This window comes from Hippichthys cyanospilos, chromosome 15 (assembly GCF_059441005.1).
Source record: "Hippichthys cyanospilos isolate Australia breed blue-spotted pipefish chromosome 15, RoL_Hcya_1.0, whole genome shotgun sequence".
In the NCBI taxonomy this organism is placed as follows: Eukaryota; Metazoa; Chordata; class Actinopteri; order Syngnathiformes; family Syngnathidae; genus Hippichthys; species Hippichthys cyanospilos.
In genome coordinates, this window is record NC_142383.1 from 6,923,705 (window position 1) to 6,942,348 (window position 18,644).

The 18,644-nt window shown below is 38.7% G+C and overlaps 1 protein-coding gene across 1 annotated transcript; it reads right to left on the bottom strand.

The window, feature by feature from the left end:
- Positions 1-2,536: 2,536 nt before the first annotated feature.
- pde6b (phosphodiesterase 6B, cGMP-specific, rod, beta) lies at positions 2,537-15,296 on the bottom strand. Its single transcript, XM_088434878.1, has 23 exons — positions 14,420-15,296; positions 14,039-14,350; positions 11,642-11,794; positions 11,453-11,542; positions 10,418-10,558; positions 10,286-10,360; positions 10,146-10,210; positions 8,763-8,829; positions 8,636-8,683; positions 8,404-8,553; positions 8,183-8,326; positions 7,816-7,881; positions 7,604-7,753; positions 7,417-7,524; positions 7,235-7,344; positions 5,830-5,917; positions 4,711-4,811; positions 4,510-4,617; positions 4,350-4,413; positions 4,214-4,288; positions 3,229-3,312; positions 2,998-3,151; positions 2,537-2,913 (listed from the first exon to the last, which is right to left on the bottom strand). Exons 1-23 carry the CDS (start codon positions 14,576-14,578, stop codon positions 2,870-2,872), a joined length of 2,556 nt encoding a protein of 851 aa, XP_088291004.1. The 5' UTR covers positions 14,579-15,296; the 3' UTR covers positions 2,537-2,869.
- Between the last annotated feature and the right edge of the window lie 3,348 nt (positions 15,297-18,644).

An 18,644-nucleotide genomic window follows, 5' to 3' on the forward strand; every position in this document is an offset into this window, starting at 1 on the left:
TTTATTCTGATAATTATTTGCACTTTACTACACTCCTTTCAAAGAAGTTCACAACCACATATTTTGATTGGGGCATTTTCCTTCCTCTCGATATTTATGTTTCATTTTATTTGTTTATTAATTTTTAGCTATTTTTTAATCGTGTTTTATACAAGATATGCATTTTTCTGAACAAATGGTAAAAAAAGATAATACTGTAGAACATTTCCATTCATTTCAAGATCAAAGATGAAATCGATGGGGTTTTTTTTAACCTACTTCTAACCATCTACTTCAGTAAAATCGTTCCATGACGTTTGCACTGTCACTTTCCCGCCCGAACGTAGGGGACGCTGTGCTAATATTGATTAATTAGAATAGAAGAAGAAAAGGCGGAAGTGAACGTCCTTGTCTTCATCATGGCTCCCCCCGTAGCTGTTTCGCCGCTCATCAAGGTAAGTCAGACCTTAGTTTATTCTAATTATACAGTACTTTTTGTCGACATTTAGGTCTTAGGTTATGTAAGAACCCGTCGGGTGTTCAACGTTGTTTTTTCGTTGCATTGTTATCTAGTTTTAAGTCTTCTTCGTTGAGTACATGAATGACATTGAGGTGTTCTATCGGTAAATTGTGCAAAACCACGCGAAAAATATCTGGATTTTTTTTGTCCCTTATTCTGTCGTTAACTACTTTTAAAAGATCGGGTTCTAATTTCTTGTGATACATTGCGCTAAATTTTAAACGCACACGGAAGGTCAGAGTGGACTTTGCCCTACAGTACGTAGCTGATTTGACCGTAGACTGTTAAATAAAAAAGTGGAACTTCATGGTGTCACCTCTGTTAACACAAATGCGTGGATGATCATTTCAGACGGCTCGGTGGTCTGCACTGTTGGTCGGCTTCTTGTATGGCAAACAGAGGTTCGGTAAGTTCATTCACCACTTCTCATACTTAGAATAAAATAAAAAGAAATATTGTCATTCAAATGCAAATATACTGTATTTAACACGCCATTAGAGTGCATACTCCCATAATTCTAATCCAGTGTGTTTTACTTCAATGCTGCTGATGTTATGTTAAATTTGTAATACTTCCCCCCGAAAACACACCAATTTCTGTGCTTTGTGAGCATCAATTGGTCTGAACTCAAATGAAAAATGTTCAATATTGTGGGATGGCCATTCAGAGTACCTGAAGCCCATTGCGGAGGAGGAAAGGAAGTTGGAGGAGGCTGAAAAGAAGGCCCGAGAGGAGCAGGAGCGCATTGCCAAACAACTGGCTGAAGGTAGCACTACGGCGAGATCATCATTCAATAAATGTTCTGTTGCTGACATCACTTTCCCTCCCCTCCTCCCTGTGTTCACAGCTAATTCAGACACCATCCTCAAGTGAGCTATCACCTACCCGCTGTTATGTTCCACATGAAATAAAAGCTGATTATTTTTCATGTGAGGTGTTGGAGTGTTCATTGTGATGTGAGTGCCCTTCTCTTAAAGATTTGCAGGAGAGTTGTAATCCTGGCCTTGTTTAGCTGCAATAATCCCAGGATTGGGGTCAACCGCGTATAGTAGAAAGTGCAGCGTGGACAGAAGCATGCCTCTCAAATGGCCCGATCGCCTAGTCATCATAGGCAGCCATCACCAACAACTCGGTTCTCATTGTGTTATAACATTTAAAAAAAAAAAAAAAAAAAGTATTTGGATGTTTGTGTTACATATGGAGCATGCACTATATGAAGTAGTCACTGAAAACATGATAAAAATAATCGCCTACACCTAATAGTGTGTCATTTTGTATTGGGTAGTTTTCTCGACTGTCTTTGTTTCAAAAGTGTTATGAAAAGTAACTTCACTTGGCTTGGTGACAATGTTTAAAAGCCTCGAGTTCAGAACTTGTCATGTTATATAAGATCGTGCACCAAAGTATTTTGTTTGATACCTTCAACAGCATTATACACAACACTACAGCCTTTTTTTTTTCTTAGAAACAAAATGACACATTTATCTTAATACTAAAGGGACTGTATCATGGAAATTTGGCCTTTTGGAGATTTTACAATGTTGATGTTCCCTCTCAAAATGTTCATTGATGCATTTCTAAGCATTCCTGCGCTCTCAGCACCGGCCACTCCCAAGCAGAAAAGCATCAGGGCTCTCACAAGTCCGTAGCATGCACTAACCCGTGCAAGAGTAAATACACGCTGACCTTATCCACCTTATTTTAGTTTTGGGTTCCGGAGTTTAGAGAGCTGGCCAAGTAAACGGCAACATTCGTTACGTTTTACTGAAGAAAATGTCTGGCGTAAATGTGCGTTTGAGAGCACACAGCCAGACAATCAGCATTTGTAGAAAGTTCAGTAATTCACTCACTGGCGAAACTTATGAATACTGGATCCCCGCGGGACCAATTGAATAGGATGAACCACATTACGTACACATGCATGTATATACATGTATATATGCATATATACTATATGCATATGTATATACACACCTGTTTTTGATACAATTTTCTAACTAAGACGCACCTGCATTTCACTACTGTATCAGCCGCAGGTAAATAACAGCAATGTGTATTTCACAACAAATGTGTATTTACATGTTCACATTCATGCTAGAGTTGATGAGCAACCCGAAAGTCCCCTGTACATTTGGGAAACACACCATATATACAAATACACTTACACAGTCCATGAATTTAAATATTCCACAAAGACTAGAAGATACTTGTCTTGCTCCGATTCTCTGTTCTTTCATGAACAGCACCAATGTTCCTGCAGAAATTCTATCAAACCATGATTATGTACACTTTCATTTCCCTTACTTTAACTTTTTTTTTTTTTTTTCCCCTCTGGAGACTACAGTGGTCATCAAATTCTTCTCGAATGTTTTAGCACACCGAGCAGGTCTTGGAGCCTCCGCCACTGTTATCTGCTGAGGGATGAAGACAAACATTAAGAAAGATGCTGTCAATTGAATCTGAAATATTCCCACTGATGATGATTCTTCTAGTAGTACCTTTACTGGCTGCGGCCGCCTGCTTGGCGGCCTTCTGGTCCTCTATGGCTTTGAGTTTTGCCTCATACTCTTCCTTTTTGGCATTCCACTCCTTCCTGTTATTCAGAATTCCGTCGAGCATGGGTTGGATTTGAGGGTGAAAGCGGGAGAACTCCTATGGGGTAAAAGTACAACACATCATTTCTTTGTTTGTCACGATACTTTCTTTTAACCAGCCAACTGAAGTGTCACCTTGTAGACAAATGTGCAGACAAAGTCGATGAAACCACACTGGAGCTTGGGGAGCTCTGCTGCTTTGTTCCTGTCCATCATGGGCTGTCAGATGCAAAAGTAAAGTGATTTGAAACTGAAAATGCATGGGTGTAGACTATGGAGGTGGCAATTTTTGTGTAGTAAGGCAAAATTTTTGGTTGTAACCAGACTTGTTGCAAACCAGAGAACGTTTTTAAATTGCTTATGATCTATTTTGTGCACTATGTAAGTATGCACAGTTCTATATGTTCTGTTTTTAGATATATGTATCAAGAAATTTCCAGGACTGATGTCACAAAAGATACATTTTATTAGCCAAAATTTATTTTTATTGTACCCCTGACAATCAGTCAGCTCACTTACAATTCATTTATGTGAAGAACACAGGAAACTTCAGATGTTAATTATTAATCTGTTGTATACCACACATATATATTTTTTAAAAAGTAAAATGGTAAAGACTATAATGATGATCACAACATCTCAGTGTATCATTGCTTGGTTACTATTTGTTGAGATTTAGGTAATGCATGATGTTAAAGGGAATGTCAAGTCCAAAATATTCTTTCCAAAAATATGTTCTATGTGCCCCCACTAGTCTAAGCATGGCATTTTTTATGAATATTGTGTTTGTGGAAGTAGAATTTTGCTGCAAAATCTTCCTGTTTTTATCCAACTCAGGGCGTAGCCATTTTGTCACTTGCTGTCGACTGAAAATGACATCACAGCTGCTCAAGTAATGACCACACCTCACCTGTTTGTGAGTTTGGTCATGTAATGTTTGCACGATTGGTCGTTACCCAGCGCAGCTGTAACGCCCTTTTCAATCAATAGCAAGCAGCAAAACATCCACCTCCTGAGATGGATTACAGTGGGTGGATTTATCGCTTAATTTATTTTACTTTACCCTTTAAGTTCTTTCCCGTGTCGACCTATTTGCGCAATCACCTAAATAAAGACTTACAATGGGTTGTTGCTCCAGCACTGTCCTCTCCAGGTCACCTTGCTCCCAGAACTCTGCCGCCACAGACAAGGCGACCTACACAACGACAAAACACAGTTCTTACCGACACATGGTGAGAATGACTCATATCGCTCACCTTGCTTTGAACCTCCCAAGGCTTGGTGATGGCAGACAAGTCACAAGCTGTCATCATCATGGCCCTGCAGTGAGAAGCATCAGCACAAGGCTAAAGATACGTGGCAGAAAAAAGCGGTAATGTGCAGGGTTTTGGATGTTTTGAGTGTACTACTACTCACATGACGATCTCTTTCCTAGTTGTTTCGAGAGACATGAAATCCACCCACTTCTTTTCATCTTCATACGTTTGCGAAAGGTCCACAATCTTCTGGAACATGGTTCTCTTCCTAAAGCGCAAAGAGAGGTATGGTCTTAACATTTTTGCTGTGTATTGTTAGTGGTAATCCCCTCATATGCGCATGGAATTATTGACAACTAACTTGAAATAAAGCGCGAGATCAGTGGCGATGATGGCGATATCTGTGAGATGAATGACGTGGTCCACCTGCCGCCTGTTCAGGTTCTGGTAGATGTTCAGTGACTATGGATGAGGAAGTAAAGGAACAAGTGTACATTACTGTGTGTGCATTTTTTTTTTTTAGCTAATACTGTATACCAAGTTTAAAGAATCATTATGATTAGTCTATAAAACAGTAAAATAAATAGTTCTTTGTTCTGACCTTTGAATGGCAAAGGGATAACTTTGTAACTTTGTAAACAGGGAAATGGACTAGTTTTTGTCAAAATAGTGAAATTAGGTTATGAGCACCTGTGGGTATACATAAAGGTCCATCAGGAGATTTTAAGTTTCTGCAGGAAACAGTAAATCTAAATGAAGGTTTTTTAATGCCATGACAGGTACAGTACGATTTTCTTTTCAAAAACTGAGTAAATTCAAAGAAACGTGAAACAGCTTAACACTAAATTGTGTTCAAAGTAGTCCTTTGTAAAATGTAGTATAAATTCAGCTTAGATTCTACTACAAAGTTTACTGAACCAGACTCTGAAGGCACAACATTCTGCTTGACGTTTTTTTTCTTTTAATCTAAAAACGTTTGTGCTGGTTTGCTGACCAGTGGTTTCTAAAACAAATGGATGGATTATGATATAATTGACAGAGGTAGGCATTTAGCATATTTTTGCTAGTCAGTCCAATCTACTCCTAGGCCCCCTTCCTTTATAGTAATTCCCACAAACTAAACTGTATTTTATTTTACCCACGCTTCCATTGTCCCTTTGTCACCACAGGTGGACATTCAACATTTTTTGTTGTTTGTTTATTAGTCAAATGACCTCCATCAGTGACAGACCAATGGAATGCCCATCTCTGCTTGTCCAGTGATTTATTTATTTTTTCCTCTCTTTAGCATTTCTCATCATTCGTCAGCAAATAGGGTGTCTGTCAGTGATGTACCGGGAGACTGTCCATTTTGGGATATTCTGTTGCAGCCCAAAAAGAGACAAAGCTGCAGTTTTTTTTTTTTTTACTGTTTTATTTATTCGGGTGGGGGTGTGTGTGATTAAAAAGATGCACTATACAATACATTGGACATCCTCACCTCATCAGACAAGAGAAATTTTCCAAACTCTAGATGGTGTCGTTCCAATACAGAAGATCCATGCAGCTTGGCAAGAGGGTTACCTGACCTGTTAACATCAAAATAAAAATGACAATACCTGAAAACTATGTTATGTACTAGATTACTTGCGACGTGACGTTCACAAATGAACCGAGTCTCTCGAATGGTTCTCCAGTATGCAATAGGAGCTGTAGATTCTCCCTCCTGCGCTGTTCACCCAGCCCCTCCCCTTCCCCTTCAAATGCCCCTCCCCTGCCCACTATACACGTCGACATTGCATGTCATCTTTGCATTTTAGTGCCATGCAGTTGTAAAGTGGGGTTTTAGGTCTAGGTTAACGTTTTCGGCAATCACACACAAAAAAACAAAAACAAAACAAAAAAAAAAAACAACCACGCCGGGACCACACGGAGCACGAAGGGAAGTAAGGGGAGCAGTGGAGCAGGGGAAGAGTCTACGTGAGTGGCTAGATTTGATATATGTCAAAGCATTTCAGATGCAGTGTCCACACGTATGCTAGTCAATCTGCGTGAAGTGTTTCGCATGTTTATATTATGGTCCTAAAGAGAATAAGAAATTATTGAATTTTGATTTTCTTTTAGACTTGACCAAATGAGGGTATGTTTGGCACAATTTTCAACATGCCTTAATGTACTTACTACTTGTAATATTTTTGAGGCAGACAATAATAAAGACCCCATCACTTAAAGCAGTGGTGGGCAATTCCGGCCCTCGAGGGCCAATGTCCTGCATGTTTTACAGTTTTCTCTCCCTAACACACCTGATGTAAAGCATTAGCTCATCAACAAGCTCTGCTGGAGCTTGAAAATAATCCTAATCATTTGAATCAGGTGTGTTTGAGAGAGAAAACAAGAAAATATGCAGGACACCGGCCCCCGAGGGCCAGAATTGCCCACCCCTGCTTTAAGTGATGGGGTCTTTATTATTGTCTGCCTCAAAAATATCATAAGTAGTAAGTACATTAAGGCATGTTGAAAATTGTGCCAAACATACCCTCATTTGGTCATGTATTGCATGAATTGTGAAGTACCACTAATCCTTGTGTTTAATTTAAGGGTAAATTCCTTTACATTTTAAATTTAAAAAAATAAAATAAAAAATACCAGACTGTCTTTTGAACAACTCTTTTTAGTGAATGGTTCATGAAAGGATGGCTCCCATTAAAGAGCCAAATGTCCCACCCCAATGGATTACACATTAAATACATACTGTTTTTAATAACCATTGCGTTACCATACCAATGCCAACAATACCAATGGACCAATTATCAGTTCCCTTACAGAATTGTTACACCTTGTCTTTAAACATACTGTGGGATCATATTTCATCATAAATGTCTGGTCAATCTGATGTCAACACTTACTTGACCTGGTACAAATTATTGGTTCCTCTGTGGTCAATGTCATGAAGGAAGCCTGCTGTAATCATGGCCATGACCTCCAAATCGGTGTAGTACCTCTTCAGCATTCCCGTCTAACCCAAAGACATACAATACTAAGAAGTCATGCTTACTTTTTTAGGTTGAAAATGTATGTAGATAAATACCGTTAAGAGCGTGAACATGGTCTGCCCCACATTGAAGCCGTGGCGCCAATTGTGGTAAGTGATTCTCCTGTAGCCTTTACTGACAGAGTACATGAAACGAACCAGCACCTGAGGAGAACCAACAGAATGAAAATGCTCGCAAGGACCTCGAGCTGTTTGATGCTTCTGTGCACTATGTCAAAATCACCTCCTGTGGGATTTGGAACTTCTTGACCACGCCGACTTCGTAATACATCTGTATTCCGCACTTGACCAGTTCCATCTCTGTGCAGTTGAAATCCGAAAAACGAAACTCGTAGATCTCAAATTTCTTTATCATGGGAGGTAGGTCTTTTTTCTAGAAATGGAAAAATCTTTGACTGGCTGCATCCAACCAAATTCCGTATTTGAAAATTTTACCAAGATTTCGAGAAGCTCCTCTTCTTCGCACTCCCATGGCTCGCAGCCATAGACCTCATGGGTGTTCTGGGAATGGATAGAAAAGTTTGTACAGGCTCTCGAGGTCCATTCAGAAACAAAGCCAAAATGTTCTGTCACTTATTCCCCTAAAGAATTTTTCGCTCCACAGGAAACGTGGCCAATAATAGCTTTAACGATACAACAAATCTATAGCTACCGCCATCTTAAAATACATTCACCCGAAACAGAAATTGGAGCGTTCTACTCTTGAAATATAGAGCTAAAGAATCTTTCCGAATGAAAGATCTTCAACAAGGGTCCAACTGATTCTTATTTAAACTTTTCGGTAGACGGAAGACGTACTGACCAGAATATTTTGTATTTCATCGTTACGACATTTAACATGGTAGAGCACCATGTCCTGGGCGATGTCTTTGCGGTTCTCCAGCTTGTTCATCTTGTCGTAGGTGTCCGTGTTCAAAGCTGACCAGCCCAAGAACTGGGTCAAAGCCTTGAAAACAAGCAGCACCAGAACATCAGAACTAATACAAAAATACCCGCAGACTATGGCATGAGAAAACATCCTACCTCCATGAGCTGTTCATCTTGATCGTCAAAAGGCTTTCCATCTTTTCTGTTATAAAAAGTGGCTACACCTACGATCTCTTCCTTTTTGTTGACAATCGGCAGGGAGAGAACATTTTTTATAGTCCACCCACTGCTGTCCAGTGCCTCACTCTGGATCATAAACAATCAAAAATATAAAGTTCACCGAGTGGAACGTTTACAACCTTCTCTTTCACTACCGCTCATCTCTCACCTGGAAGGCAAATGTCTCGTCCGCCCCGGCGTTCATAATATTACAAATCTAATGAAACAAATAGGTTGCTTAAATGATTCTCATGAAAACAAGATTAAAGTACATGATGATGTCAACTGGAACTCACAAATCCACTTTCAGCAACATAGGTAGGCAAGCCGCTGCTCAAGGCCCAATGATCTGCTGGTGGGTTACTATAAGACAAATGACAAACATGACAAATCTAATGCACAGATATTCATGTTAATTACATGCATATTTAATGACGGCCTGTCCTCAAAGAATCCCAGATTACATATTTAATTTGTGCCAAACGAAAAAAAAATGATTAATTTGAAATGTGTCACGGTGAAAGTTTGCACATTTTTGGGACTGATTACAAAGCCATTCAACAGGAAGTAGTGCGGTGCTTTCCTTGCCGGTTTAGATGGAACGTAGACCACAGCTCAGCAATATTTATTTTTCTCCATTTTAATGGCATTCCAATGGCATGGCGTGATCTGGGGCAGTTTAGACTACAGCTCGATGAAGAACGCTTCAAGGTATACTTCTGGCCCACTGCTTGCGACACTGGGAAACCACATTAATATAACGGATTTTCCCATTTTCTCTCATATGCTGTTTTCACTGCAAAACACTCCCACAATCTGAAATAAATCCATCTCTAATCATTGGATGTGTCGCAGTGTTACTCTTGCTCTGTATCAGCACATATGTCAGGTGTCTAAACTACGGACTCCGGTCCATTATCACCACCATCCATATTTTAGCGACCTGCAGCGTATATTAAAATTAGATTTTGACGTGGCCCGTAATGCTCTCTAAAAAAGTAGTGAAAAAGTTTGGAGTGTGGGGGGAAAAAAAAATCTTGATTTGCCTCATCACCTTTAACAGAAAACAGAAAACTATTTTACACCTTTTTTTTCTGTATGTTGCTGTTCTGTTTGTTTCGTATGTTATTTATTTTAATTAGGCTAAATGCTAATTTTTCCATAATGCCTTGGTGTATTGACTATTGCATGCAAAGTAGTGCAGGACACGTCAGGTAAACTTAAATGAAGTAAACATTTTTTTTTAAAGAAAATGGTGCACATTGATTGTTGTTTCTGCTTCATTAACTTTTTAGCATTAAAAATCAAAGATTATTCAGTTGTTTTTATTTTTTAGGCAGTTCTACAATTTGTTACATACGTCATGGCATTAAAAGAAAAAAAAACTGCTCATACCACTATGTTTGAACGACTTTATCAATACATTCATATCAATATGTAGATCATTTAAACAGCTCTACTAAAAAGTTAGAATGACTTTGCACTGTGTTCAAACAATTTAACGAAGATGTTTATGAAGTCACTCGAACTTTAAGTTAAAGCAGTTTCATCCTCAATAGCAGTCCCATTCTTTCGTAAGTCTGTTTTTCTGACATCTGTGAGAACTTTTTGTGACAAAAAGTGATATTGCAGTGATATTAAGTGGTAAGAGGGCTCCAAATACTAAAGAGTTTACTTACGGTATTACTTTGATGTCTTCCTTCCCATGTAGAATATAATCAATTACTTTGTAGAAATTCACTTCCTTGAAGAAGAAAAAAAGAGAAATATTGTTTGCTTATTGTCTTTCTCATTGTGAAAAATACAACAAAATGAGTACCCTGCCATCAGGAGTTACAGGCCCAGAGTAAGCTGGCTGCTCCCCCATTAGCACGGGCCACACATCAAAAAACTCCTGAAAGACAGAAAGAGAATTATGCTTGTTTAAAAATAAACATGGCGGAAAACTCACCTTCTCTTTGGTCATGTCAAGTAAGCCAACGGAGTAGCGGTCACAGTTGAGGTAGGCTCGCACCGTGTACAAGGCCTTGTGGAACTGTCGCTCGATGTCGGTCAGCTCTTCGAACACTTTGTTGGCCGACCACAGAAGCAGCTGGCATGCACACACAGGGTCAACAGGCTCTTTTTTTTTTTTAAACATAACAGTTGTACAGTGTAAAATGCTGTTCTAACTCAATGCCACAAAGCTAAGCGCCTCTAATCTTCAGCTATATCAAGCTTGGTTTTAGTTATAGATTAATTTCATTCTTTTATTTCCATGCGTAAATATTTTGTTGACTTTATCAAGCTTTTCGCCCATGGGACTTTTTAAAAAAAATGTTTTTTTTATGTTTGACACATAGCAGCTGAGAGCATTGTTGTGTTAATAATGAATGTAGTAGTGTATATTGGAGCTGGGCCCAGTGGGAATTGGCCAGTGTGTCCGTATTACTCATTCAGAGTCCAGTTTGGGTTGTTTTTTTTCATTCCCACTACAAAAATTCTTTTGAACAACTAAAAACTAGGAACACATCACACTTGTAACATAAGCAAGAAAAGTCATCTGAAAAATGGCATTGTTTTGATTAGCAAAATAACTTGATATATTTATTTGTATGATTTAGTTTAACATTAAAATTTGGGAATTGTCATTTATGTGAACCACTATGACTCCCAAATTGTATTATTATTATTTTTTTTTTAGTACTCTGTAGCCTACTGATATAACCAATTTCTTTTCATGTAAAATGCTAGGGAGAGCTTGAGAGGGGCAACATTTTAAAAACCATTGTCAATTTCATGCAATGCAGTTCCACACCATTACAATTTAAAAACTAAATTCTTACTTGGTGGTGGTCAAAACTGAGCATACTGTACATTTTAGTATTACGGACGAATTTTTATATTGAATGTAATTCGATTTGTGGTGTCCAATGATCTTCATGGTGTACACAGTGTATTGAATAAAATTAAAGTCAAATGGTGACGTCAATGTAATGTGCATCACCTGTCCTTTCCGTGTCTCACAGTTGTGGAGGTAACTCAAGTGATAGATCTTTAAGTTCAAAGAGGCAATTTTCAGGTATTTTGAAAACAGCTGCAAAAAAAAACAAAAAAAACACAAAAATCTTGCATGCATCAATGATGTTCCATTGGATAAAAAGTATTTTTGATTTATTTTATTTGTAGGACTCACATCTTCATCCTCATTTGTGAAATGCGGCCCGGTGGTCTTGTTGAGGGCCATGATCACAGCTACCATGTCTTTGCCGTTAAGAATGGGTGTGGCCAGGACATTCTTGGTTTGATAATCAGTGAGCTCGTCTACAAATGAGCTGAAGTACTGGTTCTGAAACACAAAAAGTACACAACTCATTAGATCTTAATGAGGCAACATGTAAAAAAACTCTTCTCTTAGATCAATGTTTCAAAGAAGTAAACATCACCGATGAGGGATTATTGAATATTCTTTGCTAATTTACTTGCTTTCCACAGCTTTCATGGCTGGGTATTTTAAACATACTTCAAAACCAGGTATGATAGATGCATGTCGGCATTGCATCACATCTCGCCCTCCCTATTGAATATTTCAACAAAATAATTGCACTGTTTAATCAAAAAATCCGATTTTGCTGTGCTTGAAAGTGTATAAAAAAAACGATTGGTGTTTATTTGCCTTTGCTTAGTATGCAAAAAAATAATAATGATAAACAACAATTATACACAAGAGGAATTGATTTCATACACACCAAACCTATTGAAACAGTTACTGGTGCGGCCATCATTTTCCAAAGTAAAAGCAAATGTCAAATTTGGATTAAACACAATTAGAGATAATCAGTGCGCTTTCATGAAGGACTGGCAGAAATCTGAGAATAATTACTGCTGTATGTCTGAAATCAGGGTGGCTCGGTCACATCTGCCTCTCAGTTAAAGGGACCTGAGATTGAATCCAGCACACTCCATCCTTACTGTGTGGAGTTTACATGCTCTCCCCTTGCCCATGTGGGTACTCCGGCCCCTCCGGCTTCCTTCCACATACCAAAATCATGCACGGCAGGCAAATTGGACATACTAAATTGTCCTTAAGTGTGATTGGGTGTGTTAATAGTTTTTTTTTGTCTCTGTGTGCCCTGCAATGGCTGGCAACCAGTTCAGGGTGTCCCCGGCCTACTGCCCGAAGCAAGTGGCGGCAGAAAATGGATGGATGAATGGATGTTTGATATCAGTAGGGCTTTGGAGATCGATCCAAGTACTGATAGAATTTAAACTAAACTCTCTATTGGTAAAGTTTCAATACCAAAGTATTAATATTGATCCTTCACCTTTTATTCAGTATTCATTTTTGTTTTCTTATGAATCCTTTACACATTTATGGGTCCTCTGCTCTGCTATAATTAGACTCATTTGTATGTTCATTATTGTTTAATACTATTATGTAACATAACATTTTATAAATTGAAAAACTTGGTATTGGTTTCACCAATACAGGCACTAAATTTGATTGTGATTGATTATTACCTTGATCACAAGTATGCACAGGTCTAGAAATCATTTTTTTTAAACAATTTTAAGTAAACAAAGGCCATAAATCATATGTTTAAAAAATGCCTATTAAATTGATAATCGATTAGTTTTTTTTTTTTTTAATTTTCCATTACATGCACAAACAGTTTTGGAAACAACCATTATCTTAGCCGAGTAGATTCTATGGTTATTTTTTAATACGGTTCACACTGCAGTTTTTGAGAAGCTGATGTAAAAGTTAAAAAATGTTGACACTGTATATGCTGTCCATTACTGCTGACTAAATACAAGGGACGTGTAATCCACTCGAGCAGAGCTTCAAATAAATGGATTACGTCCGTCAAGTGGATTAAACCTTCACTTGGTCAAATATAGCTGTGGGCTGCCTTCACTCAGAAGTGGCTTGCCTTTGCCTAAAGTTTCGAACTCCAGTCCTCGAAGGCCGGTATCTCACATGTTTTCAAACCTTTTCCATCAAAAACACCTGATTCGAATGTTTGGGATCATTTTGGAGCTCCTGCAGAGCTTGCTAATGAACTAATCATTTGAATCAGGTGTGTTTGGGAAAGGAAACCGGAAAACATGCTGGATGCCGGCCCTCGAGGACTGGAGTTCGACACCTATGTGCCCTAAACCGTCCTCAAAATAATGATCACAGTGTAGCACTTATTTTTTGTTTGTTTTTTTAAACATGGTACTCTTCGCAATTCTCAAAAGTCTTGAGAAAATCTACTTTGCATGCTTCTTCGCGTGTTTTTCCTGGTTTTGTATTCACAGATTGTGTAATTGGGTCAAACTATTTTCTTGCAAGTACGAAGATTCTTAATATTTTTGTATACATTTTTCAATACTCAAATATACAGTTAAACTATGATAGCATTTGAGCTCTTTTGGTTATCTTTTTACATGTATTGGCTATAGTTTATCGTGTAGACAATATTTTCTGTAGTTTTACATTTAGTTTTGACGTCAAATCTTGCAACATAAACCAATTGAGGTGGTTTGTATTGTCGTACTGCCACCTGTTGGTAGAACCAAGAACTACATTCGTGGTTGGTCCGCTTACCTCTTTGACATCCTTCACATTCACTGTCTTCTTGGTCTGGGCTACATGACCGACTATCCCCAAGTCCAATGGATAGACAATCTCGGAATCGGGCGGTACCACACAGTCGTCCAGCTCGGACTGGGTGCTGACGTTAAAGAGTCTGGTGGCTAACTCGCCTATGCCGTTCCTCTGCCGGTACATGAACAGGCTGCAACGGTCGGCGTGGATCAAGGCGGTGATTCTCTTGAGGATCTTGAAGACCACTTTTTCCATGTTGATGTTCTCTTGCATATCTTTGATCAGGTCATACATGATGCGACTTTCCTCCACCTGGGGAACAAAGCCATAGAGTGACCTTTCCAATTTGGGTTAGTAAGTGTGTTTTTCAGTTAGGAATACCTGGCTGAGTTCCTGAAATTGGCTGAAGTCCACCTGCTTCTCCGGGAGTCCTGACACCTTGGATATGGTGCTTTGGGTCATCTTTTTGGCAAAGTAGCCCTTAGCAAAAGCCGGGTTGTCTTTGAGAAACTTTTCCACATCCTCCTTCTGCACGCCCATTTTCCCTCTGTGTCCGCTTCACCCAAATGATGGCAGCAACAGCAGCACCAAATATTAACAAACAAAGCGAGTCAAAAAACAAACAAAAGCTGCCCTGGGATCCAGTTTGAGCCTCGGTCGTAATCCAAAACGTGGGCAAATGAAGCTATTTAGTGCAGGTTAGCAGTAATAATAATCCCCTCTGTGTACTAGTGGGATGAGAGCAGTGATAGAAGGCAGAGGGCTGAATGCAAACAATCCTCCTGCCCTCAGCAGATACTTGTGAAGGTTAGCAGGGGATCTGCCTAGTCAGGTGATCATCTCCGAGCCCACATGGGGCCTTAGTCAACACGGAAGCGTCACCGGAGGGACCGCTGACTAGAATGACATTTGGTAGAGACTTCTGCCAAGGCCCAGAGTCCTAATTTGGATGTGATGAGCTACCGTTTCCCCCAGGTACGTCCTCCAGCTCTTCAGGGGGATTTAGGCATCCCCAGACCAGTTGGGACATGTATATCCACAATCTTGTTTTTTTTTTTTTGTCACAACTCTCAACTAGGGACCATAGGTGTTTGGTTATGCTATTGTAAAAGCATGAAATATAAAATAAAACCTCCCTGTTTAGGGGAGCAAAAATGGGGTTGATGCTCTCCATGTGCATATTGCAAATATTGTATGTAGTCTGCCATATTAGAGATGTACAGTTCTTCCTTCCTCTCATCTTGCAGTTTTGCTTCTCTTCTCTGCTTGTGTCAGATTTCCAGGTCTGCCTGTACAAGCTCTTTAAGTGCTTATTAAACAGTACCTCCTCGGGCATAAGCCCGATTTAGTCAGGACACTGGCTGATTATCTCTGCACCACGATTGTCTCTGTACTCTTTTAAATGTCACGTCTGTTGTTGCTGTTGTTCACACCATAAGCACATTCAAAAAGGTCATGTTTATAACCCGTTCCACTATAATGGATCACAACAATACCAGAATGTGTTTTATACCTAATTTGATTCTTTATTGCTGCATAGGCAATGCTTTAGTAAGATTTTAAAAGTTAATCACTGTATAATAAAACTATTTGCAACTAATTTTCTATTCCTGACAAACAAATGGGAGAAGTAAAAGCAAAGCAAAGCGAGCTCGGGGCATTTTATCAGTATTGTTGAAATAAACACCAGTGATGAAGTTCTTACATGTATTTCCGTCAATATCTGCTTGATATCTATATATCTGCGTCACCTTCGTTGTAAATCCTATTTATGTTCTATCGATTTTTTTTCACAGTTAGTTAATAAAAAAAATAAAAAAATTTTTAAAAAAAAAATCAAGTAGACGTAGATTTCTATTCAGGTAGTAAGGAGAGCCATTAAGTGGTACCGCAGCTTTAGTTCCCAAAGCACAAGTAATGGAAGTAATAGATATCCGTTCGAGAGCCTTAGTGGCTCATGTTGAGGAGGGAGATGGAGAAGTGACTTTCATCTGTTCTCTGTCAGCAATCACAGCAGCGAGTCTCGATAGGTTCATTCTATTAAAAACTGAATTTTTACCATCGCTCACAATTTGTAGTAAAACAATGACCGCTAGGTGGCAGAAAAGTCATACTTTTTAGTACTTCGGGAGTCCAGGCTTAATCACTCGATGTTAAATTCCTGTCTACCGCATTAAAAATAAACAAACCAGCAAATATGTTGGATCGCTGACATTCAAACCATTTGGTAGTTAAATGTCAGAAAAGTTTCAGCTCACAAAAGATAGCTTTTCACCCCCTCCCCCGCCTCAGCTCCCACACACACGCACACACACACTTCCACGTTTGTTTTGATGTTTGCATGTGTGGTTTTTTTTTTTTTTTTTTTCCCCCAGGCCTATGCCCACACCGGGGACATGGGCAAATACCCTTTTTTTCCCTCATACCTTGCCCCCTTACCCCTTGTGTTTTTCATACTAATTTTTGAGCACTACTCTTACAGCTGCAAGTGAACAGGCCTTCCTGTCCCGTATCCCTCTGTTAGTTATAGTCTTTGTATGTTTTTAGGATAGTTTGATCCTGTTTAAGTGAATTTAATTGCCTTGTACATCTATCTATCTATCTATCTATCTATCTATCTATCTATCTATCTATCTATCTATCTATCTATCTATCTATCTATCTATCTATCTATCTATCTATCTATCTATCTATCTATCTATCTATCTATCTTTTTATTCAAAAGCCACAAATGCCCAGTGAATCTATTTGTGCCCGTGAGCTGTTTCAGGCCACACAAAATGGATTAGAGCACTGAGTAGAAAATAGATCGTCTGACTTGATTGGCTTGTGTGTCGTCTGTCTAGCTGAGGACACCGTTTACTATGTTTACGTGCAACCTGTGAACTTGCTGTTCTTTATGTGGCTAGCTTTAATCAGATAAGACACAAGTACCGCAGCAGTCCGAAGACAGTTTTGGATGGTTATGCTGCTACATTATGACAGCGATAATCTCAGGTGACCGAGGTTAATCTGTGAAGTTCATTAGTTCACATGTGGGAGACGATGACGGTTTGTTTGTGTGCTGTGCACTCTGCAAACATTCTGGAGCCAGGACAAGATCATTCATTTAGGAGGGATTACAGAGAATTAAAAACCAGAACCTGAAAAAACTGAAATTACATAAATGTGAAGTCGTTTGGGGCTTAATGGCAGACCAAAATTAAGGGCTGAGTTTGTATCTTGGGTTTTAAGGTCGTGGTTCGATTCACTTTTGGGTACAGTAAAACTGGTTCTCAAAGTAGGGTCCACAGACCCCCAGCTGCCTGACTGCAGGGGTCTGTGAAATATTTTGGGTTATTAATAAATGTGTTAATTTCATTTTAATTATATAAAGTATTAATATAGTATTAATATACTATTAATTTAGATTTTTTAAATAAGTTTGAAATTTGTCAAAATGTTTTTTGTGTCTACAATTGTGTGCTAACGAAGGCGATGAAGCCAGCAAAGCCAAAGTGGTACTGTTTTTTATAATGCTGTTAACTAAATAATTGGAAATTGACCCAGTTTATTATGAGGCGTGCAATTTGCCATTTTTATTTTCTCAACTACAGTACAGCTGATAAGTAACAAATATACTTGATGTCAAATTGAATCTGTTGGTGAGTAAAAAGGGCATTTATGTTTGTCTTAAATGATTTTTTTCCCCACTATCATTTGCAAAGGGGGTCCTTGGAAAATTTGCTTTCTAAAAGGGGTCCCTGACTCCTACAGTAAAGGACCAAAACAAATTGTTGGTCTTCATTTTTTCATTTTGGGAAAGTACGTTTGTTTTCCTTTCAAGTCATGGACAATGCAGACAAGCTAAATAGTATTGAAATGTGGAACTAAAAAAAGTAAAATGTAACATTAATGAAAAAGACTTGGGCAAAAGAGACTGATTTGTCTGGGGTGTTTTTGAGCACTCCAGCAACGGCCCAAAAACATGCAAGCAATTGGCCCTCTAGTCTAGTGGCTCTAAAATGGGGATACATATACACCTGGGATTACATAAAGAAATTCTTGGTGGAACATTAGATTTTAACATGGTTTTTGCAGGTATCAGAAAATGTTTTTAGTGTCATGACGGGAACAATACATTTTTCTTTTCAAATTGAGAGCAAATTAAAGGGAACTTGAATTTTTATTGGTCAATGGCGTCCTAGTCACTTATTTACTAGCTGAATGCCTTTATTTTGTTGAATTACGTATAGACGTGCATTGTCAGTGACAATTTTTAGGCAGACAAGGCAGAACTAAAACTGATGTCACAGGCCATCTTCTGCATTTGCTAAATAAAATGCCTATGGATACAACGACTAGTGCAGTTCCAAAGTTTAAGAAATTGGTTAATGATAACACATCACGGCATTACGAAGCCATTTTTTCCCTCTAAAAAAAATATATTAAGCACTGGTAAGGGGGTTCGTGGCAAAAAAAAAATTCATACAGGGTGCCTCACCAAAAAAAGGTTGCGCTAGTCAGTTACATAAAAGTCGAATGATTTTTTTTTTTTTTTCTGGTAAATCTTTGGCAAGTTTGACCACAGAAGCCAGCTTACGGTAAGGACCTCGAGCCAATGAGA